The sequence below is a fragment of the Cygnus olor genome, chromosome 1 (assembly GCF_009769625.2).
Source record: "Cygnus olor isolate bCygOlo1 chromosome 1, bCygOlo1.pri.v2, whole genome shotgun sequence".
In the NCBI taxonomy this organism is placed as follows: Eukaryota; Metazoa; Chordata; class Aves; order Anseriformes; family Anatidae; genus Cygnus; species Cygnus olor.
In genome coordinates this window covers 52,795,402-52,820,082 of record NC_049169.1, presented here as the reverse complement: position 1 = coordinate 52,820,082, position 24,681 = coordinate 52,795,402, and the positions used below count along the sequence as shown (strand labels likewise).

The 24,681-nt window shown below is 35.3% G+C and overlaps 1 protein-coding gene across 4 annotated transcripts in view; it reads left to right on the top strand.

Annotated features, from left to right (window-relative positions):
- Window positions 1-24,681, top strand: part of TMTC2 (transmembrane O-mannosyltransferase targeting cadherins 2) — a 253,991-nt gene that overhangs the window by 202,836 nt on the left and 26,474 nt on the right. For all 4 annotated transcript variants that reach the window (XM_040558339.1, XM_040558356.1, XM_040558363.1 and 1 more), the window contains 2 exons: window positions 6,978-7,059; window positions 19,633-19,747. In XM_040558339.1, coding sequence (XP_040414273.1) covers window positions 6,978-7,059; window positions 19,633-19,747 — 197 coding nt within the window. The remainder of the gene's footprint in view (window positions 1-6,977; window positions 7,060-19,632; window positions 19,748-24,681) is intronic.

The following is a 24,681-nucleotide window of genomic DNA, read 5'->3' as shown; positions in this document are numbered from 1 at the left end:
GCTGGCTAGTGAAATATGAGCAGATATTAATACATGACTTTATCAGAAAATATCAAATGTGGCTTAAGACTGAATGGAAAGGAAAGTGCCTAAAATGGAAATTTACTTAACATTTCGTTACATATTCTTAAAATAAAATAATCTAAAGTTTCATGACCAAGGTGAACATTTCAATAAAGGTCTTGACAGTAAATAAATCAGAAAGTATGGAATGAAATGTGTTTTTTAAAGGTTTACTTAAAATTGTACACAATCTTCATGAGTGTTAACAGTGATTTAAAATGAAGTAAATAGCTTTTAGACTTCAAGTTCCCCCACCTCCCCCCCCAAAAAAAAAAAAAGACTAAAAAATAGTATATATTTAAAAAAACAAAAAACACTTCAAGGAAAAAAAAACACCACCACCACCACCAAAAAAAACTCTGCCTATATTTCTTTTCTATACCATATTGAATGCTTTAGTAAAATGAGAATGCTTTTTGTGATATGAGACCCATAAAACAAGAAAATGGATGGGAAATAGCTCTAATATATTATTTCTTAATCAGATACATACTGCTTTACTTGAAAAAAATATCATCTTAATATACTCTGAATCATGCCCCAAGCCAGTAAAGTTATGAGTTGTGCTTTAGATTCCTAAATCTGTATGTAAGCAGTGATGTCACATTCAAAAATGCTTAAGCTCCAGTGGATTCCAACCAAAGTCAATGGGCAGTGCTTAAATCTCAGCTCTCTGGTTATCATGCCATTAATTATCCCCATAGATGTAGACTCAAGAACCCACTTTATCTTAATACTTTCTAAAATAACGTTGGCTCATAGAAGAATTCCACTGACTTTAGTAGAAACTCAGTCAGGCTAGTAGATGGATTTTTAGTCAACAAAAGTACATCTGTGGTTAAAGGAGCGCTGGGGTGATGTATATAGATGGAAGTGCACCACTTCCACTTAATGGACAAATACAGGATTAAACTCGGGGGCGACCTTATCGCACTCTACAGGTACCTTAAAGGAGGCTGTAGCGAGGTGGGGATTGGTCTATTCTCCCACGTGCCTGGTGACAGGACGAGGGGGATGGGCTAAAGTTGCGCCAGGGGAGGTTTAGGTTGGATATTAGGAAGAACTTCTTTACCGAAAGGGTTGTTAGGCATTGGAGTAGGCTGCCCAGGAAAGTGGTTGGGTCACCATCCCTCGAGGTCTTTAAAAGGCATTTAGATTTAGAGCTTAGTGATATGGTTTAGTGGAGGACTTGTTAGTGTTAGGTCAGAGGTCGGACTCGGTGATCTTGGAGGTGTCTTCCAACCTAGATGATTCTGTGATTCTGTGAAACTAAATCAAGATATTGCATTGTACTGATCCTGTGAAGGCTTATTTCTCAAAGTAACCCAGTGGATTACGTTAGTGGTATTCTGACGTGCCTGTGTGAGGACCCTGGTCCAGTGAAATGACTGGGGAGGATAGCATCAGTCACGATGTCAGGGTCAAGAATATGTGAATGTGTCATACTGGACAATAAGTAAGAAAGTTGCCTAATGTTTACTGAGGTAAATATTTGCATATGATGAATATCATGCATCAGTAGTTACAGATTTATACCCTAATGTCCTCCAAAGTAATTAATTTCTTGCTCCTATACACTGAGATTAATATATTACAAGAAACAGAAAAAATATTCTCCCATTCTTGAAGTTTAGAGAGCTAGAACTTGAGGGTATCAGTGCTGGTAATTTTTTACTGTGCTTAGCTAAGGATATGGGGGAGGAAAACTTTCTTTGAAAAGGTGGCATGGAAAAGGTAGGTAAATACACACTGATTTTAGTTGGACAATGCTGAAAGAAGGACTTTGGATGACTGTAAACTTCGCCTCCCCACAACTACCTGTTTTTATAATAATGTGTACTACTATTCATTGCAAATCTTGCCTCACGTACATGTGTTTTTCTGGACCAGATGTTAACCTTTAGAAGTCATTGCTTCTTTGCTGTGTTTCATTGTTTTTATTTTATTATGGTAAAGAAGAGATAAGATTTGTCTCTGCTGCAGGAAGTATAGATACTGAGATAAATTTTGGACCTTTGATGTGAATAATGCAAATCCCATGTACTTAAGTGGGATTAGCATTTGACATACAAATTGTAGTGCAAGACATTCACATTATAATTCAGAATAAAAAAAAAAGAGCTGTAGAAACACAGCAAAATGAGGGAAAAGAAGAATCTGCTGATTTAGATGCTTAAATAATAGATATTATATTAATTTTGTAAATATTAAGTTAGAGGAGGGATGGAGATCTTGTGTATGTCAGTGACCTCATTGTAAGATGTAACTAACTAAAACTTTTGAAAAGTTTATTGCTAATTTACTCAGTTATACACCATGTAAATTGTATTTTTACTGTTCTGTGACACGTTGTATAAGGCAAAAGGAAATATTTATGAAACAGGTCTGCAATAATTTGAAGAAACCTGAAATGAAGCCACAGGTTCAGTTCAGACATTTTTTCTCTTGTAGCATACTTGCTGTTACTGAAGGGGAATATCCTGGAGGGGAAAAAGGAAATATCTGAAATGACTGCTTTTTTCTGCATTCAGTGTCTGTATTTTAATCAATCTTCTATTAAGAAATCTTTTCCATAATTCAATTCTTTTTATTAAAAAAATGAATGCTTGCCAAAAAAATTGGGCAGAATTGGGGAATGACAGTCAACTGCATTAGTGATGCAGTTAAAGATGGTGCAACTATATCGAGGAGTGAAGTTTCTGTTCTGCTGATTAAACCCTTGTGCATTGGAGAACGATTAATATTTACAAAATATGAAATTGGTTTAAATTGCAGAGACCACCTAACTAGTTGAACCACCTTGCTAGTAGCCACTGTGTCATCATAGTTTACACAAGAGAGTTATTCAGAGCTGCTCAGCTGTATTAGTCTTTTCCAATTTTATTAGCATCTCAGGGTCCTTGGGCCTCCAGCAGCCTGAAGCACACCAGCTGCCTCAACATGAATTTGGCACAGTCTGCCGGCACAGGGAGGGGAAAATTGGGGCGGGTATTAAAAACAGTAGATTTGTCCTCAGTTTTTAAATATTTTAAGGATAAATGCAGGGTATTTTACTTATCTGTCAGCTGTCCTTAGCTAGCTTTCTTTCTTTTGTCATACTAATCATACGTCTTTTGTAGGAATGCCCAGTTAACCAACTTTCTGACCATATTAGTAAGGTCAGACCCGTTGTCTCATCTCTAGGGAAGAAGCAACCAAGGAAGCAAAACCCCTTGCAGTCAACTTCTACAAAGAACAGGTGTCTTAAAAATCAACCTCCTGAATTCATATTTAAACATCTAACCGTTTCCCTGCCGAAACTGCAAGCAACCAGCCATTCTGATTTGAAGTCTGCATGATTTGTGGAGAGCAGGATATTTCTGAAAGCCAGGACAACTGGCATGCTAGGTTATAAGAGTCATGTGTCAGTTAAATTTACTTCTTTACGTTTAATTTCTGGAAGGTGCTAATCACTGGCAATTCTTCTTTATTTAGGCCCAGGAAAAAGAATGAATTTTTCTTTATTAATGGAAAACTGCTGAAAGTTTGTCTTCATTATAGGGTAAGGTCCAGGTCTGATAAGGAGAGTGTCAGCGCCGTCTTCCAAATTGATTATTGAACTGTCTTCGTTATGGATTTTTTCCTCAGCAATGAGATTGCCATTCATTGTTTTATGTTTCTGTATCATTATGTCTCAGTGCGCTGAGAAGCCATAAATATGCCAGTGCTTCTGTGCAGAGGATCTCCATTAGGGTTTGGGCTGGGACCACCTACTTATTTCTCCTGAGCAAACCAGTAGCAGTCAGATAGCACCTTTTCATTAGCTACTGACCTGGACTGGATGTGAACTGGTGACCAACAGGTGAAAAGTATTTTGTATCCCATTATTAATCCTCAGAGCCATCAAGTCCTTCTATTAAAATCTTATGAATAACTTTTTTTTTTATCCTTCAAATAAGTCTTCTAGCATGCAGTTGTAAACTTATATTTTTTGCTTTGTAAAGTTGCCAAAGCATGTGGTTGTGCATATACAACTGCACACCCTGCTGCTAGAAATTGGGAGGTTTCCAGTTGCTCTCAATGCATACATCTGTATGGGTCAATATACATAATGGTGAACATGCACACAAAATGCCTTCCTGCACTAAGACTGCACTAAGGTACTTTTCAGCTGTTTAAACAATTTTTGTGGATTTTCTTTAAAAGCTAGATTTTTTTCCCCCTCTCATGCTATGTGTTTTATTTTACATGTGATTGAAAGTGACAATGATCGGGTTGTCATCTTAATGTAGCTACGCAATGCCAACATTCTGTTATGGTAGTTTACGTATATATTGGATAGTTGAAAAAAATATACATATGCTAAAGTTTAATTGTAAAATAGCCTGATTCTGTCAAATGATTGGATTTTATATCATTTGACACAACAATACGGCATATTAAATCTATACTGAGGTATTGACATTTTAGCAGCAGCCAGATGGCACCAAAGAGGACACGTAAGCTGGTATGGTAGAAGCTTCCTCAGAATGCCATTCTGCAAGAATTTTATTTATTTTTTGATAAATATGGAAAACATAAAAATGATGGTCAACATGAACAAATGGAGCTGTGATGATCATTTGTAGTCAGATCATTTCATGTCTTGTGTGACATAATGTAAGATTTCCCCCCCTTTTCCTGTTAATGAGTATTTGGGCCTGTTAATAGCACAGTCTTTCTATTGATGCTATGTATACTGGCACCTGTCATCATTACGTACTCCAGGTCTCCTGACAGGCCTGAACTTGAGTGCAGTATGCCATTTGGAAAGTGCCAAAAAGAGTAGAGCACTCATATATTTTTGGTTTTCATAGTAAATGAAAATTAATCATGTCTGACAAATGTTTGGGGCCTTAAAGTTCTGTAGGCAGAAGCTACATATTTTGTGACTGTATTCAATGAACTGTCCTTTTATGTTCTAGAAATAGACACAGAGACAGAGTGCAACCAGCTAAAATTAATTATGTTTGTTTGTTTAAAAAACAACAAGAACAAAACAATGATGCAAAATCTGTAAATGTTAATTCTGCCAGCATTACGGATACATATGCTTGGTGCTTGTCATTTTCGAGCCTCAAGGCTGGGTTTACATATGTCATGGTACCTTTTGCCAGATTAAGAATGCCAATCTTGGAGTTAAAAGTGTTTAATTATAAACCTCGACCCCAATTAGTTTAATTTGAATAATTATTTTATATTAAACCAAATTTACCATGTGTTTTCAATTGGAGATTATTTTCTTCACTTTTTGTTCTCAACTATGGTTGTATGCAATTAAAAAAAATGCATTTAATCTTTAAATGTGTCTTTACTACTCTAGTAGATGAGGGAAAATTAGTCTGGACTATATGTAATATGGTACTCTTTTCTGAAAAAGAAAAAAAAAAGAAAAAAGGATATCATATTCTGTCATGCAATTACACCAGTTGGTTTGCAGAAGCTTTGGAGTTATGTGTCTTAAGGTATAATGGTTTACCAAAGTTTACTAAATAATCAGGTTAAACTCTTATTGCCTATGAGCTTTCATATTGTGAAACTACAATGCTGTAAATGATAAGTCTGCTTGTATCTCAACCAGGATGCTCTCTTGGAAATTTTCCTGTTGTCTTGGTTTTGATAGAATCTAGTCTTGATATACTTCTTGGTGTGTTGCAGAACTTCTTTCTCTCTTTATTTAATTGTTTTTAAGGCCCTTGAGGGGAATACTGAGAATCTGGAGCAGCTGTAATCATGAACAGACCTCGTTACTATTCTTACGTTAACTTGTGGGATAGTGCAGGATGTATGCAATGTCTGTTTCCAGACCACAAAACTTGAGAAAGCCTCTATCTGTGAAATAACTATCATGCCAACCTTGAGAGGTGCACACCACAATGCCTTTCTTCCACAGTGGTTAAGCTTAACTGTTCTTTATTCTGGAGGTCTTCTATTTTATAATTCAAAACACAGCAACTAATTTCATGGGGATAGGGATAAACAAGTCACAGGTATCTTATCAAATAGCTAATGCTGATTTGCATTTGAGTATCAGACTAGGCTAATCCAGTGTTGATGCTTTTTTTATGAAAAGAGTAATCACCACTAATGGCTCTGCTCTGGCACTTTGTACCCCATAGTGCAACTTCAGTGGCTTGGTAATTTCAGTGACAAGAAAAGCTGTGGTTTAGAGTATTCCTGCTCTTCTCTTTTCAAAACAAAAACACCATTTCTGTTTTTTGTTTCTGTTTCTGTGTTTTTTTTTTGACTGCTTTGCCATCACATTGACTATCGTCTCTAAAAGTTACCTTTTCTACTTAAGTTTTATGATTAACAGAACTGACTTCTGATGAGATCTTACTTGCCCCATTAAAATCAGAAGTATTTTCTATTTCTATTCCTTCATTTGCAATGCCTTTATTGTTGGCTATGTATATAGTGTTATTTCATAGAACCAAAGCACTCTTTTCCCCTTCACCTCTTGTGGTTTTGTTTGTTTGTTTGTTTGCTTTCCAAAGGGAATGACTGAAACTTCCTCCCACCCTCCCTTCTGATTTTACCTTTTTAGCTGATGCATGTCTGGAAAAGTGTGGATCTCCATGTTCACTCAAATCCCTTTACTATATATTTTTTTTGCAGTATACTTCTGCCATTTCCTTACTTCTTGGACATTGATGATGTTGGACACATTTCTTCCTCAGTCTGGAGATCTGCAGCGTAAAGTAGCTGACCACAAAACTTGCTCTAACACTTAAGCAATCATATTTACTTAGGTTAAGTGTAGCGATAATAGTAGTTGTTTTTCTCTAGTGCCTGGAGTTTGGAAATTGTAACTGCACATGATGGCTCCATGGTGACACACTGTTAAAATAATCTTCCCTCTTTTCCCCTCTCCTTTTTTTTTTTTTTTTTTTAAGGGACGCAAGAGTGAGGCAGAAAAGTACTTCGTGAAGGCTATTCAGCTGGATCCTACCAAAGGCAACTGCTACATGCATTATGGTATGTTTTAGATAGATAGGGTTTCCACACATATTCCAGGCTTGCCGTTAATCTCTGAGTGATTAAGGATTTGAAAAGTACTACTGGCATAATACCTTCTTTAAAGGGAAAGAAACTAATCTGCCATGTATAACTTCATCTCCATCTCAATTTGTTAATAACTACAGAGGGAGAGGTGAAGATTTTCTTATTTTGCATAGCTTTCCTCCTATGAGGGGAATTTCAGTATCACTGCTTCTCTGGGAAAGAAGAAAGGTGACTGCTGCCATATGTCAAAACCTCATGGCCTGGAATATCATTATTAGCAGTTTTGGCCTAACTTTGCTGACTGACAGTGGGTGGGCAACTAAAAGTTTTACTTTAGTGCGCATGAGTTTTACATATTGAAGTGTCTGTTTTTTGTCAAAGATTTATGGGTCTTAAATCTTCCTCGTTCCCAGTATCTTCATGGCTTGAAATGGATAAGTATTACAAAAGGTTTCGACAAGTTGGCTATGTCTTTGTCATACTAAGGCATAAATGCGCTTAAAGCACACAGTTAATTTGAAGGTATCTTTATAAGTTTGGATTGGTTTTGCTAGATGTGCAAAAAATATTTCCAGATGTGATTACTCCCAAGGAACCAAAAATATTTAACTTTATGGACTAATTCTTACTGATAATAGACAAATCTAGAAAAAAAAAAAAGTTACATAGTCCCAGTTGGAAAATATGGAGAAGAAGTAATGGAAAAATATGGAAAGAAGTAAAAAATTTCATTGTAGTTGAGGAAAAAGGTAGGGAACCATAGGCACACTGTATATATTTTTGTATATTGTTTTAATTTCCTCTTCTCATTCTAAGTGGTAAATGTAAGATAAATGAAAATAAGTGGCCAAAATGGAAAATTAATCTCACATAATAACCATGTCTTTACTTTGGGTGATTTCTTTGTCTGAATTGCTCACATATTATATTTCTGTTTGATCCTATTCACTGTAAAATTCTGCGTGTTAGACTCCCGTAATTAATGGATGCATTGTTACTTTGAATGTGTCATGGTATTTAAATGAATGCAGCTCAGTGTTGCATTATTTTGTATTATAGGTCATTTCAGTTAGTGACATTGTCTTCTATTTATGCCTGTACAGATAAATTTGATATGTACATAAGCTCCATTATTTGAATTAGATATTAGTATAGCTGATGATATCTCAAGATAATGAGAAAAAGTTGAAGTAGATTGTTTCTTGAAATCCTACTCCATCCCATTCCAGCCTTTCCTATTAAGAAACCTATCCTTAGCGAATAGGAAATCTATTTGAATACAAATTCAAAGGTAGGTCTCAACAATCCATTCTGGCATTGAAGTTAGGATTGTGTATATTTTATTACAGGTCTAGACTTTTTTCTTTTTCTCTCTCATTGCTTGATCAATATGCCTGTCGTTTCCTGCAGTATTCCTTCTGTGTCATTTTCAGTTGGCCTATAAGCTAAAAGCAAGGTTATTCATATCATCATTCATCTCTGATGTATTTGTTTCTTCATTATCAGACTACAGTATTAAAATGATGTATTGTTTCCTCATTAAGATTATTTCTTATCACTTCAGGCATAGGACTTTCTAAAATTTGAAATAAATTGTCCTTACTTTCATCTCTTTCTCTCTCTCCTTTCATTCTCTAGTTTTCCTTACATTTATTTATTGTATTGATCAGGAATCTTTAGTGTATGTTACCAGGAACATTCCAAATATTAAACACTAGTCCCTAGTGAACACTTTAAGTATATCTCTACATCCCATAAATTTGTTTTAGCACCTTGTCACAGGTATGGTCCATATTCTATATGCGAAACATTAAGCCACAGGGAAATATATCCATAGTTTACATATAAATCGTATTGTAGGGGTTCTTTTTTTTTTTTCCTTTTTTTTTTTTTTTTCTTAGCATGAATATATTGGAACAGCAAATAAAATAGTTGGCATTGATCCCTAATAAAACACATACCTCACTGAGCAGCCAAATGGAAGGAGTGGTCTGTTGGGACACAACAGTGTGTTGATGGGGTAGCATGAATATATGGACTGAAGATTTTCCTCCGAGTGCACATGTATACACACAGTTATAATTTCTGCTCCAAGGATGTGCAGATGTTCTTCTTGACTTCTAATTTTTGGATTTTTTTTTTTGGAGCTAAGAGAAGTAACTGTCGATACACTATATCTTTTAAGAGGCTTACACTTGTATTATAATGTGCTTTAATTCAGGCATTAAGCCAAAACTATTCTTAGAAAATGTGATTTAGTTCAGGAGTCAGCTTATCTGATCCCACAAAAATTTGAGCAGAGGTGAACAGTTTCCTGGTTGCTCCTTGGGATAATACCACCATAGTATATTTCTGTGATCAAACTAGTGTTAAAATTAGTTTTGTATAGATAATTTGCTGGCTTTGAATTTATGTGGATTTAGCTTTAAAGCAGTGTTTCTCTAACTCATTATGTTTGGAGATGTCTGAAAGGAGAACAAGTGGAAAAGCTGAAGAGCTATAAATCCCTCCATGCTGAAGACATGATGCCATTTCATAAGGGAAGTGGCTCTTGCTCCAGTGACAAATGAGGGTGCCAGTCCCCTCTGAGTCAGAAGTGCAGGCAGCTATTCAGCTGCCCACTCTGTTCTCTTCTTAACATATGCCATTTATCTGAACTTTGTGCAGAACCATTGTCTTACAAAAGTGTGAGTCTTGGTGGGTGATATGATACAAGCTATTGAGGTTCAGCACACTGCCAGAAAGACTGAGCAGATGAAAGAGAGAAAAAGCGTATCAGTAAGGAGTAGGAGAAATGGTAAAGGGAAAAATGCAGAAGCATCAGTATATATTATTTATTTATTTATTTATTACCACAAGCAAATAAATAATAGTAATAAAGACCCTAAAATTACAGTGAAGTTTATGTAGTGGAAATGTTTTACTTCCAAAACTTTCTTATTTCCTTTATAATTCGCTGTCTAAAAGCAAACAAAAGAAACAAAAGTGATACTAAAACAGGTTTCATTTTACTTGTTGCTATAAATAAGCATTGTTAACATGCCTCTTAAAGTGTATACAGTTGTCTCTCTCCAACACAATGAAAATTAAGGAGCATGTATGTACGTGTGTTGAGATTTCAAGATAAATTTGTGTACAGAGGTTCCTTCTTCCTTACATTTGTACTAGTTTAATTGGAATGGGAAAGTATAGAACCCAACAGGATGTTCAAATTAATCCTGTTTTACCAATCACCATTGAGACCTCCTTTTAAAGTAGTTCCTTTGAATAATTCATTGTTTCTAATAAAGCTGAATTGTTTAACGATTCTCTTTTCATTATAAAAAGGGATTATTCTCATTAGATTAATTATGCATTCACTTAATTAGGCAATTCGCATTGATTATCTGCCTTTTTTAGTACATTTCCAATTATAACCATAAAACAAAATGAAAAACAGCCTGTCAGATTAGGTAAAAGTGAAGAGCATTAGCTCTGCTCTCATTGAAGGCAGAATAGATTAACACATTCTCTAACATTCTCACTTTTATTTTTCATTATTTTTCACTTTTGAATTCTTCATAATTTAGAAGTTGGTTTTGCTGTGTTTCTCATGATATCTGACTTTTTTTTTTTTTTCTAACAAAAGCTTGTGTATTTTAAATGCTGTTTTTCTTTTTTCACATGCATCATAAGTCCTTCTGATTATTGTTTCAACATTGAACTTTTATCCCTTTTTCATGTCAAAAGATGATAGCAGTTGATTTTGAAACACATTTTTTTATTGTCATACATGTGTTACTGTGAAAATTTACATATATTTACATATGTACATTCAATTTTCTTCCTAGATGTGATGTATGTATAATCCTTACATGTAGTTACATTATTCACAGTGCTAGATTTTTTTGTCTTTATTCTTCATTGCCTGAAGAGCAGCCTAGGAAAACTTCATTTTTCTCCCAAATATGTAAGGAAAAGATCTTCTGAAGAGAACAGTGTCATAATGAAAAATTAAACATCAAAGTTTTATTGATAGGAAAGAGAAATATCAGCTGTGACCTAGGAATGAAGTCTTACTGATTTCTTCAAGAAACTTTTATGCCAATTGAAGAAATGTCACCTAAGTCCATAGGAAGGTCCGTTTTTATCTTTGTCAATTAAATGAATAAAACTGACCTCACAGTGTGTAGTTCCAGTGAATGAATTGTCCATTTGTCCAACTGTCAGGTTGGCTAAATGCAGTATATGCTGAGTGATAAATAAAAGAGTGCATGGATCTGCTCCATTGGGAACACCAGATGCTACATGGTGATTGTGTGTTGAGAAATTAAATTCCTTGATGTGATAGGGTCAGGGCCAAGCAGATGCAGTATGTCCATCACTAAGTCACTTTGCCAGCCTTGCCAATATGCACTCATGAACCTTTCAGCAAATGAAAGGTTTTCTTACCTTTTAAAATCTTTTGGAAATCCTAACACTAAATATGTCATAATCTTGTAGGGAAGCTATAAGAACAAGTTTATGCTAGAACACATGTACTTTTTAAGAAGGAATCTCTCCATCTTGTGCATACAGTGCTGTCAAAGTAAGATGCTTGGGATACAGCTTGTATCTGCTCCTACAATATCAATAAATGTTATTCAAGGGAGACAAGATTCATAGACCTAAAACAGGAAGAGAGATGTAAGTGGCTCACGTAAAGACTTCACTAATTTTCCAACCTTTTTGCTCCCAGAACTTTCCAATAACTTTGATTTAAGAAAATCTTCAGCTGCTATTAACATAGCATGTAACATTCTTACATCCAAAATGAAATTGAACAAGAAAGATGTATCAGAAACAGAACTATTTGGAAGAATATACTAGTTTTAAGTCTTGTTTGCATTTTTCTTGGCAGCTGTGAGTAACTTTAATGAGCATACAAAGACATATGTACATAAATTGTCAAGTCCTTTTTGCTGCTCTCTAGGCTGTTGCTATCATACAACATTAAAAGAAGATTATTACAAACCACTCTAATAACTATTTATTCCAAAATCCCTTTAGAACCAATCGCTTAAGTGATGGAATGTAGTGGAGTATTTCCAAACAAGCTAGGTCAACGACCCTAAATGCTGTGGAATGTACATGTTTCTGGCTCTCCCCTTGAGTTTCTCCTTAAATCTAATTATTCTGACATTCTGAATATGTGGCTGACTCTGCTTCCTCAGCACGATATACTAGACTGTTCAAGAGTTATCGTGTAGAAATTTTAGGTCAGAGACAGTGCTGGATATGCGTCTTTATGCGTCTTTCATGTTGCCAAAATTTGGAATTTCTACAGGAACTGAAAAAGCTTGTGGTGCAACGATCTCCAGAGACTTGTTAATGATTATGTGTTCTGACCTATGAGTACCAACTCATTATGAAGATTTTTGAAGACAGAGCATGGAAGTGCTACAAAAGCACAACTGGATAGTTCTTTCCTATCCAAATATCTCTTTTCCAAACCTTATATATCACCAGGTGTCTGGGGAATTATATAGGGTCCAGAATATAGCTTTGGTTTTGTAAAAACATCAGGTCCTCTGCATTATACATTTTCATCATCAATTTTATGTTTTAGTGAGAGCTCGTAGTGATCCAGATGTGGTCACAAGCTCAGTCATTGAGTCCCAAAGGCTTGCAATTTAATTTTTTCTCTGTTATCTCTGGTTGTGCTCTGGATCACATCCAATGGTATATTTAGCACAACTGCAACAGATAAGTTTTTCAGACAAAGAAAAAGTCTAATAAAAGAGGACCGTTCTAAGCCAGTGCCGATATTGATATTGCAGCATCCACTGGCTTGCATAGTCTTTGTATTCATTTTATTTGCACTGAATAATCTTCTTGGTGGAAAAGAATTGAGGGGATAGACTCCCCAACAGTCCTTTCAGAAAGAAAGCCAGAGAGCAGGTGGAAAGATGGAATGGGATATAAGGAACAGTAAAACAAACTGGAATGCTGCTGCCATCTAGGTGATCCTAGGTGATGTAAGTTCATCTTTGTTTCCCCTGTCACATCCTACACATTCAGTGAGAAATTGTCTTAACAGGCCTTGAAAACAAGATCTTTAAGCAAACGTTCCCTTGCTCTGGGAAATGCTCATTCACAGCCAATGAATCTGTTTTGAAACTCTGAGAGGAAACAGTTACATTAGGTCATGTCTGTTGACTTGGCATCTTGCAACATTGATTCATCACCCAAAAAGTTTTGGATATCAACTCAGAGGCAAGGTCTTTCCTCTCATTTCTTCCCCAGCATACTATAGAAATTTTTCCATTTAGAAAAATCTGACTTTGCATCTGCTCTTTTGCTCCTGGTTGCCACAGAGGTAGTGGTGGTTTCAGTCATGGTTCTGCTCATGCCAGTAAGAATGTAGCTCAGTTCTCAAGACATGATCTTGTAGCCTTTCTGTGTGCTTCAAAGACTCACAAAATGTGTGAAGTCACCCAGAACCTGATATCTGTTTTCGTTTGCGATGGAACTCTAAGTGCTTTGAAAGCTTCAACAAATATTGGGCTTCAAATCCTCGGTGTTGAATGTGCTGAAAGAACCACTAGTGAAGTTTATTATAAACAGATCTGACATTTGAGTTTATGGTCTTGATATATCCACTTTTCATGTTAAAATAGTTGTTTAAGTTGCTGCCATAGAAGGAGAATACTCTTTTGAAGAGGATAAAATGCAGAAGATTTGATGACAAATGTATATCTATTTAAAAAAGCAAGTGCTAACTACTCCCTGGTGGGATTAGAAGTTTTCTTCCTTCTTATTCAGAAGGTAGTTTACTCTTTTTTACTCTTTCTTTTTTTTTTTTTTTTTTTTTTTTTTTTTTTTTTTCTGCATTAGTAAAGGTATCAGGACAAGAAAGCAAGCTGGAAGCAAGTTGGAAGAGAAAACCCAGGAGCATCCCCAGAACATTCAGAATGTTTCTTTTTAAAAGTAGTAGTAGCAAGATGCACTGTGTCAGAAACCCTCTCTGTTCTGGTACAAAGTATCTTTGAATGTTTCCCAGTGAGCAAAAGGGAATGAACTTTTCAACTAAGGAAAGATTGGTGCAACTTTCACTTTTATCTTGTGAAATAGAAGATCATAGTGCTGGTAGGGAATAGTTGAAGCCAATTCTTGAGGCAGGCACTGATGCGCTTGTGCTCTGAAATGAGACTGTTACACACAGGCATATCCCAACCAATTAATACCTTTTATATTACAACAAAGTAGCAGAACTACCCGTTCAGTTTATGGCTTTTAAGCTGGTGTTGGCACGTGTCTTAACAAAATGCTTTACAAATGTTCATGCTCATTTTAGAGAAAGAATTATCCAGGATAAAGCTGTATGCTTTCACCTCTGTGGATGAATAGTTGTTAAAAATTTTGTCAGAAGATGAAAATCAGTTCTTTTCAACCACTGGGAACTGGAAACTTTTATTTTATTTTATTTTATTTTATTTTAATGTATTTTAATGTATTTTAATGTATTTTAATGTATTTTAATTATATATATTCTATTATTTTTTTTTCAGAGACAAGTAGATTGCATATATTGTCTTAACATTTTTTCCAGTCCAATATAGACTCAAACCCACTGTTGACGATTTACAAGAAAAAGTTTGAACAAAGCCATAGGTATAGGATCCTTCATTTTTAATGCTATTTCTGATGCTTAGGTATCTCAGACTTTAGAGGAAAGAGAAACATGACTAAGAGGATAGTGAAGTATTGACTTAGTTCCCTTTTGTCAAAGGTCTTTAAGAACTCTTGGCTATACATTTACACTCATCTCTGTGCTGTCTAGCAAAGATGGAAAATTCTATTTAAAGTAGTAATGCTGCTCCAGACAAAGAAAAGTGTTGTTGAAGATCACATCTGGACCTGGACTGTGGATTTCCCACTCTTGTTCTGGAACAGCAATGAGAAATATTCATTCCTTGAAGGAAGAAAATCTTGGATCCAGAGCTTCTAGAAAACTGTTTTCTAAAAAGCTGGTTCTGATTCCAAAAAACAATCAGGCTACCATAATTTATGCTGTTGGCAAAACTCAGATTCATGACACCTGCAATAAGAGAGCTCTGTATGTGATGTTGTGCAATGTCTCATAAATCACGCAGTTTGCCAGCTACCTCTCAAAGAAGAAAATCCTGCATGTAAATTTAGACCCACACAAGAGGTTCCTGGATCCAGGGGCTTGTGGATCAAACTTTCTGATCCACCTTAACGCTCTGCCAGTATTTTGCCCTGCCTAGTGTTCTTCTCTTGGGAAAACACATCTTTATAGCTTTGACAGAAAAAGTTCAGAAGTCGGCTTTTTAATGAAGAAAGTGCAGCACTAAACTGCCAGTCCAGTTCATTCTTGCATGAATTTAGTGTATCATTTTAAAAGGAGCTGTAGCTAATGTTTTCAGAATGGGTTATCTCTAATTAGATGCTGTAAATCAAATTTAGATGTGTGAATAAATTTGGTTTGCATTTCAGGAGAACCTGGCAAATCTCAATTCTTAACTGAAAGTTTCCACCTTCTACTGTGTCTGTTTGGGATGGAGTTAACTTTTTTCATAACAGCCTGGATGATGCTGTGTTTTGGATTGTGGCTAAAGCAGCACTGATAAATACACCAATATTTGGGCTGCTGCTTAACAGTGCTTGCACAATATCAAACCTTTCTCTTTTCCCCACTCTGTCCCTGCAGTGAGTAAGCTGGAGGTGGGCAAGTGACTGAGAGGGGACACAGCTTGGACAGCTGACCTAAGCTGGCCAAAGGCATGTTCTATAGCATATAGTGTTATGTTCAGCAGTAAAAACTGGAGTAGAGGAAAAAAGAGGAATTTTGGCTTCTAAGGTGACCTTTATTAAACAACTTGCTGGGCATCAGTCTACATATGAGAAACAGTGAGCAATTTCCTTTTTTGTCTTTTTTTAAATTTTTTTTCTTTTTGTCTTTTTTTTATTTCCCCTCTTTCCTTCACATATTAAACTGTTTTTATCTTGAACCTCAAATTTTCTTGCTTTTGTTTTTCCTTTACTGTCCCCTCATCATGCTGGGGGGTGAGCAAGTGAGTGCTTGGCTCTGGTTAGGGCAGCCCACCACACACCTGTACCCTCAAGTGTTGACTTTTCCACTAGACTGAAAAGGTAGCAGTCATTTATATTTGTAGCCCAGTCAGTTTATGTAAATGTTTAATCAGCAACCTCTGATTAAATTACCTCTACTTAGGAAATGAGCGGGGCAGTTGCAGGGTGTTCTCCTCTCTTGTTTGCAGTCAGAATTCTCTAAGAGTTTGGGTGTAAATGATGCTACAGTTTGTTTCAGGATGGTGCCATGTGTCATCTGCTACCTATCCACTTAACATGAGGTATTTCCACTGTTATTAACCCTTCCGTGCAGGAGAGAGACTTGTTTATGGGAATGCGCAGTCAAGAGTTTTCTGGAAAGTTTTACTTGTACTTAGTTGGTGTGATGGATTATTTGCAATTTGTTTTAGATAGCTTTGGTAAAACTGCAGTAAAGATAATCCTTTAATATGTTATATAAAATAATAATCCTATTATAGAGACACTCTTAAGAGTCCTGATAGTAAACGGAGAGTGAATTCCATTTTTAACAATTTAAAACATTAGTTTAGAGTTGTTGCTGACATTTTTAATATGTCCATGTAGACTAATGGAATGTATGCAGCCAGAGTCATAGAAAAAGCAATTAATAAAAATAAGCTTTTAGCTAAAGCATCTAGCAATGCACTTGCTTTTCAGTAAATGTAAATAATGATGTCCTATTCTAAATTAGCCTTCTCATAGTAATCCTAAAGCATGTAGGAATTTCATAATATTTTTAGTAGTATGTTGACATTATAGACCTCTTAAAGAGCTAAGAATTAACCTAGTATATGTTGCTTAAGACAGCCAGTAAACCATTAGTACTGGTTTGAAAAGGTTTCCAAAAATGTAATTTAGTAATTACATGGATGAAGTGAAAGAATTTTACTGTTTTAATAAAGTAAATCTCAGTTGAGAAATTTGTTGATTATGTCACATTAAGTTGAATGTACCAGCTACATTCTATTACATTCAGGCTAGTTATAAATATACCTAAGATAACATCTCTGTTGAGCTCCAGTGTTGAAATGTTTCATACAGACAGCTAGAAGTATGGTTCTGAAGATCTCTCCCTAAAAATCCTTGAGTTATTTTTGTTGAAGACAATAAATAAATATTTTATTCCATCCTTTTGGAATTAATTAGCCTAATGATCAGTTGACATTATTTTCAGGTTCTAAGCTGCAAAATATTTTTCCTATTTTTTTTCAGAATAATCTTCAAGGCTCAGTACATCTTGAAGTCTAAAGGTTATGTGCTCCTTGCATAAAGAGTACATCCAGTTACTATCATCTCGTTTTCCTAATCCAGTACTTTCCGTTAAAAACAAACAAACAAAACAAAACAAACAAACAAACAACAACAACAACAAAAAACACACACAATATTAACAGTTTAAGGCTGGTTTGCTTTGACATTGACCTAAAGGTTAGGGATGCTCTTTCAGTTCGTTTGAAAGTGAATTGGAATATCAGTTAAAGCTTTTTTCAAAGAATTCAGCCAAATCAGGGGATAAGAACTGCCTATTGTAATTGGTAGATTGTCTGAGAATTTTCAGATTCAGAGATTGTCCTACTGTATATAAAGCATGTCCTGATGTGGTACCAAAAAAAGAAAAAATAAAAAAAAATGTAACTTTTGTCCCTTTTTTTTCCCCATCTTGACATGAGGAAAGAGAGAAAATATTGACATTTTCTCCTTCATAAGAGACTTCCATTAATGGCTCAAGCAATGGTTTCCAATTCTGAAGATAAATTAATTTCTTATGATCAAAATTGTTCTCGTATGTTTTCTTTTTATGTTTTTCCCTTCTCTCTCGCTGTTCTAAGAAAGCCTTTTTGGAAATCATTTGTTTCTGGAATCAACATAAAACATCATAGTGCATGGAAGGATGGCGCATAGCTGAGAGTGGATGTAACCGAAGCAAGCAAGGCTAATGCTATGAATGCAGTAAGACGTGAATGTTTTTCCGAGACTTTGCAGATCTGAATATCTAAGACATAGGTGACAGTCTGAGTAAAGAATTTCCCATCTCTTGCCAAGTTGAAATGTATCCATGAAGAAAAAGCAAAAAGCTAGGAAAGCTGTCTTTCATCACTTTTGGTATTGAGATAATTCCTTCTGCAAATATGTTCATTGTACCCAAGCATTACTGGATTCACTGTGCCCTTACAGACCTTGCTGGCTCTGGTTAAGTGGATTTTCTGCAGTTGTATATAGAAAGCAACAGGGAATGTATGAGGAAAGGAGGCAAGAAAGAAAGAAAATCCCCTACTATGAGAGGTAACTCATTTGTTCATGGACTGTTGTTCCTGAAGAGGCTTTGTGGCCAGTGATGGCTTTGTGGACTTTTGGATGGGTGATCTTATTTTTCAAAAGTAAGATAAAAAAGGAACGATGGGATGTTGGAGCATATAATCACCATACTTTAAGATGGCTTTTCCAAATATAAGGTTATGCAGACACAAAGTCTAGACAGCTGAAACCCTTTGAAAAGTCCTTGATCCAAAAATAACTTGTTTTACAAATTAGGTGTGAAAAAGTCATTAAAAGGAGCAGAACTAAGGTGGTTTGAGTAGCTTCCAAAGTGTTTTCTTCTTCTTCAAAGGAAAACTCATTTTTGTTGAGTTTTACTAGTTGTTATTTGTTTATCTTTTGAAACTACTGTACTTTAGTTGAAGTTTGCTTAATGCTAAATTATTTATTCTTCTCTGTCTTAACTTGGTGTAATGATTACAATATTGCCATTTGTAAAGATTCAGTCACATGATTTTAGCTATCTTCATTTTTTTTGTTTGTTTGTTTTGTTTTGTTTTTGTTTGTTTTTATGTGAAAAGTAAGGATTAGTTAGGAAACAAAAAACTGCAATTCTTTTAGAGTCATTGATATATGTGATAAAATGTAAGTTCATCAAGGTATACATATACAATCCTTTTAAAGCAAAGTATTGCTTATAATTCTAAAGCTGGAGAAACATGTTTGCATATATGTATGTAAAAGTAAAAAATATATTTTATATGATCTTTGAGATATCCTTGTAAAATGGGAATATATTTTGCTTGTAGAGGCTACTTGATTTTATTTCTTTTTCCTCTGAGGAAGCAAAGACCAGTATAACTATAAGCAGAAGGGCAGGTTCTTGAAGACAGGCCTCTCACAGATCAAGGGTATTGTTCTTTGACAGCTGAGTTTTACTGTAACTTTCTTCCTAATCATAAATATCTTTTGCAAATATTGCAGTTAGTTATTCCTATCATATCTACTGGATTTTTCTGTATTTGCTACATTTTAAATATATTGCAATACAGAGCAAATCAACAAATGACCAAAGACTGAGTGTGGGACATCTAATTTGTTTTTGTTTTTTAATTCTTTTTTTGTATCTGTATTTTCTGAAGTATTACGTATTAGTTGTTTTACATGAATTCATGTTCATGTACTCCATTCCAGGTCAGTTCCTCCTAGAAGAATCCCGTCTAATAGAAGCAGCTGAGATGGCAAAGAAAGCAGCTGAACTTGATAATACAGAATTCGATGTTGTTTTCAATGCAGCCCATATGCTCAGGTTAGTGCCTTTACATGTCTTACCTGATTTTCCTCTCCTGTTTTGGAGGAAAAAGTCCTTACAGCCTTTGCTTACACAGGGTTTATTTTTAAAGCTCAGGGACTGCTTTGAATAATTCAATATCTCTAATAAGATGAAAAGAATTGGAATGAAAGTGTTGTGGGATTAGGACTATCTATTTCTAATTTTCTATGTGCTAGCTCATAATTTATTGCCTTTACAACTTCTGTTGTTCACAAGTAGGTAGTTCTTTTTACTTGCATATAAGAACAATTGTTTCTTTTGTGAAGAACATTCTGCAGGATTTCCTTTCATCTGATCTCTAAAGATTTAGGATGCATAGCATTTGCAAATTATAGATCTGGAGGTAACTAGAGAATATTGGAAATATCACCTTTTGTGTTAATATCAATAGGGAACACTATGATGATTAGACATCTAAATATTCTCAGGCTAATGCTGACTTTGAGACACACAGGAGCAATTATAAAAAAAAAATATTATCAGAATCTATGATTTAAAATGTAGTCATATTTAATTCTGTTCTTGTATCTGAAATGAATAAAATTTTAGTTGTCTTTTTTTCCTTTTAAAGCTGGTAGACCTGGATATTCAGTAACATTGAGCTTCTGCCTGAACATGATCATTAAATTCACATTACTGTAATAGGTATCATCCATGCTTATTTCTAGGATAACTATCTAATTATTATCTATTGTTGACTTGACAGTTATGAGGATACTTGATTTCATTTAGATTATATCTATGCTCAGAAAATGCATGACAAAGAAATAAAAATATACTTCATTAGCATAAAACAGCTATTGAGATTATTTCTCTAATGAAGATCTGTCACTTGGCTGTTTGTACTTTTAACATTTAGGATATGAAATGAAAGGAAAAGAAAGTGATATTAAAAAGAAGGTAGAATCAGCTTCAGCCAAGTGACCTGTGTTTTAGAATGAAGTTTTTTATACCAGGATTTTGAAATAAGCCCCAAAACGTTCTTTGAGATATAGCTCTTACTGCTTATAGGTTAGAAAAGAAGCCCAGACAAATGGTTCACTGATAAATAATGGTTTGACCTGCAACAGGTGTATCCACTATTTTTCCTTCCTCCTGATTATTTTCTGAAAATGTCTCCTCAATATACAATTCAGGAAGTTAAAACATCTAGTTTAATGAAATAAATTCATAGACAGAATCATAGTAAGTTAGGCATGAAAGCTGAATCCAGAAGGATGCAGAGAGCTGGACTCCTGCTGATTTCAGTGAGTGTGTTGTGGCAGATAGTTTAATGGTGTAAAATGGTGTGATATTTTTGGTGCGTGTTATAAAATGTGTTGGCATACATCAGTACTATTTAGCAATAGGCTTACTGCATGACTCACTTTCTCTGTGACCACTGACTGAAGCACCTCAGGTCTTTAAGGCATATCTTTACACTGGGATATGAGTATTGTTTCACTCTCAGTGTAAGATCTGTGCTGCTGTACTGTACATCAGCCGTGGTTACCCTACTTGATCTGGTTGGGACTGGACACTTCTAGGAGGTTTCAACCAGCATTGAGCTCAGGGACTCTGAATGGCATTCTCTATTTTAACTCTAAGCACAAATTAAAACCTTAAAACAACAACAACAAAACAACTACTAAGCCAAAGCCTTTTTTAAAAAAAAATGTACTGCTAGCTCAGCTTAGCTAGAATCTATCTGTGCTCCTATGTGATACCTAGTTGATCTAGTTTTCCATTTAAATACTCTTTTTTTTTTTTTTGTGGAAGACTGTAATGGCTTCTTAATAGGCTCTTGAAGACTCAACTGGTCTGGATGATTTAATAAGAGTCAGGGTGGTAATGTCAAATTCTGCCAATTTTTTCCTTAAAACCGCATGCATAATGATTTGAATGATTTTTGCTAAAATGTTATGATCCTGCTGTCTGCCTTGGTTTACTGCTTTACTTAGCAGTTTATTCAATATATTGTTTACATAATAGCAACTGGACAAGAGAATGTGTATTCATACATTGGGACAGCAACTACAAATCCATTATGAGTCTGCAGGACTTCAGAGAAAGCTGATTTTCAGGATATTTAGAACGAAGGAGAACTGTGGTGATTCCAAGCGGAAAGCAGATACCAAGAAATGAATGAAGAAAAGAAAGGGGTACTCAGACTGGCACAGAGTACGAAAGCTAGAAGCTATGGTACAGGTGGATGCTCAAGAGGGTCATAAATGAAAAGCTGATATTATTAAATATAGCAGTTTCATGTAGGCAGACAACAGCTATTGAGGTTGCTGTAGAGATCTATAAAAACTGATTGGTAAGTAAGAATTTTGAATGTACTGCACAGCTCTTAGGTAGAAAATATAGAAGTTCACAAGGCATGGAAATAAACTGTTGTGAGAGAGAAGGAGGGATACATTTTAAAGATTTGTTGTGGATTAGGAGAAAGAAATTGATATTGAAGTGGGTGATGCAGGGTGTCCGAAATGTCTGGGAAGGTAATAGCAGTAGCTCTTTTTTTTTCTTCTTTTTGTAAATTCTAATATTTTAATATTGACTGAAAATTCTTCCCAGTGCCGTACTGTTTATTTAGGGAAGTATCATCCTTCCCTCTTGTCATTATCCTGTTTCCACCATTACCCCAAGGAGTGTCAGGAGATTTAGAAACATGAAGATGCTTATTTAGAATTGCACACAAATTCTTTATAATTTGGGTTACAGCTGCTTTGGGTGGATAAAATCACAGTATTCCCTCCAAGTTCAATTTGTTTTCTATACCAGTAATTAACAATTTTTGAAAAATTTGAACAAGGCATAGACTGGGATGCTGTGAACTAATGTTTGTTTGTTCTTCTTAAATTTGCAACAGAACTGTTAACTGTGTCCTAATGCCATAGCTGTATTTTAGATAGCCTGTTCTCAGTTTTGCAGTCACAATAAAGATTCCAGCTCCTTCTGTCAGGTATTCCAACACTGTTTACTTCCTGACCTTGTGACTAAATCTGAAGCTGAGGTCAAGTTTGCATTATTAATGAACCTTCTTTTTCGTAATTACACAAACAGTTAATCATTTTTTGCCTAGGTGATTTCTGTAGGATCATGATAATGCAATGTCAGATGAATTGAGTCACCTGTAAGAGGAGTGAGATGTGGGATGAATGTAATCGTTTATTTTCAACAGTCTGGTAACTTTTAACTTGAATAGTTCTTGCCTGTAAAATTTGATTTCTCACCGAATTTGGTTTTCAGACAGCTTTATTCAAGGGTTATGTAGCTGTTTTGGAGGTGGTTCTTAAAACAGTAACTGCTCGTGTGTTTTACTTTTGTGGTGTTTGCTATGCTCTTGATTATAGACTCAGCTTGAAGCCTTTCAGCAAAGCTAGATACATCTGAATGGAGTGTAGTGAAGCATATATATTGGGAGTGCCTTATGGTGGCTCTAACTTCAGTGACGGAGTCATCTGTTAACAGAGTTGTTTCACTTTGCAGTTGTGTACTGAGGTGAGACAGGTTTCCTGTGAACTAAGAGATGGTTGCTTTTAGAATGAGGAATGGCAGTGTAGTGACAGTGCTGTACTAATTAGAAACAGGAAAAGAGCTTCACATTGTCTTCAAATGAAAACAAGCATAAGAAGAAGAGCTTTGCTAAAAAGCACTTTTTTTGTAGGAATATTTTTTTTTTCACGCTTCTGTAAGACAATGGGTTGCTCTGGGCAACCATTGTATTGCATGAAGTCATTGCATGCTTATTGGCTATTTAAAAACAGAAGTTTGAATTAGAGCACTGCTACGTGACTTGGTCTTCATCTTGCAGTGAACTTCTATGAGAGTATTTTGGCTTGCCAAATACACTGACTGAACATAAGGTGTAGTTGCTGGCACAATCTCGCAGATACCAGTTCACCCTATGTTGTTGCCTACACAGATTTTATTCACTATGTAATTGCTATCAGTGTATTTACATATGTATATGCATGGCTAAGTATATCATCCGTGTAAAATTTTGTAATTGTTGTAAAACTGAAAATATGGATGAAGGGTTACATGTATGGAAAGTCATTATAATTTTAGTATGACACAAAAGGTTCTATTAAGAATGACAAGTATCAAAAATTTGTACTATTAAATAGCAACCTCTTTCATAAAAATGTCTTTTTCATAGTGGGACTGTTATCCATGATTTCATTAAAAAAAAATTAAAAAAAAAAAATAACAGCCTGAAGCTTTAGGCCAAGCAACTGGCAGTTTAAAAATAGCCCTTTCCATTCACTTGTTTATGTATCTAAGCCAGTTTATGTATCTAAACATTGGTGTAGTTTTTCTCTCAAAGCAATATATTTTCCAGTGGTTAGCATAAACATTTAAAATGAATGTAAGTTGAATGTAACTGGGTGTCAGGAGAACCTAAGAGTGATGTGTTGTCCAGCACGTTTAGGAAGTGTCATTGGCAATCACCTGGAACACAACACAGGAACTGGTAGGTCTGAAGGCTCAGGTTGAGAGAGATGAGAGAATAAAGAGATAAGACATTTTTGTCCCTTGAAATAAGATTGAATGCTAGATGTTAATTGGGGAAATCAGATGTGTTTTCAAGGACAGTCCTCATGAAAGGATCTGGAATACAGGTTGAAATATACATCTGAAGTATAAAAAGGGCTCTGTCTTCCCAACTTCTCTTTACTTCTTTTCCTTCCTTTCTGTTTTATTATCAGCATTTTGTCTAATGTTTTACTGCGATGTGAATTATGTTTCCTTTAGTGGTGTCCTTCCCTTTTTTGACATTGATCCAGAGCCCTTTACTGCTTAGTGGCATAGGGTTACTGCAATTTCCTACCCCTGTGCCTTTTATTTTTCTCAAGGGATAGCCATTCCAAGGCTTAACATAATGAATTTCTAGCATAGATCTCCAGTGAAAATGTGAACCAGAA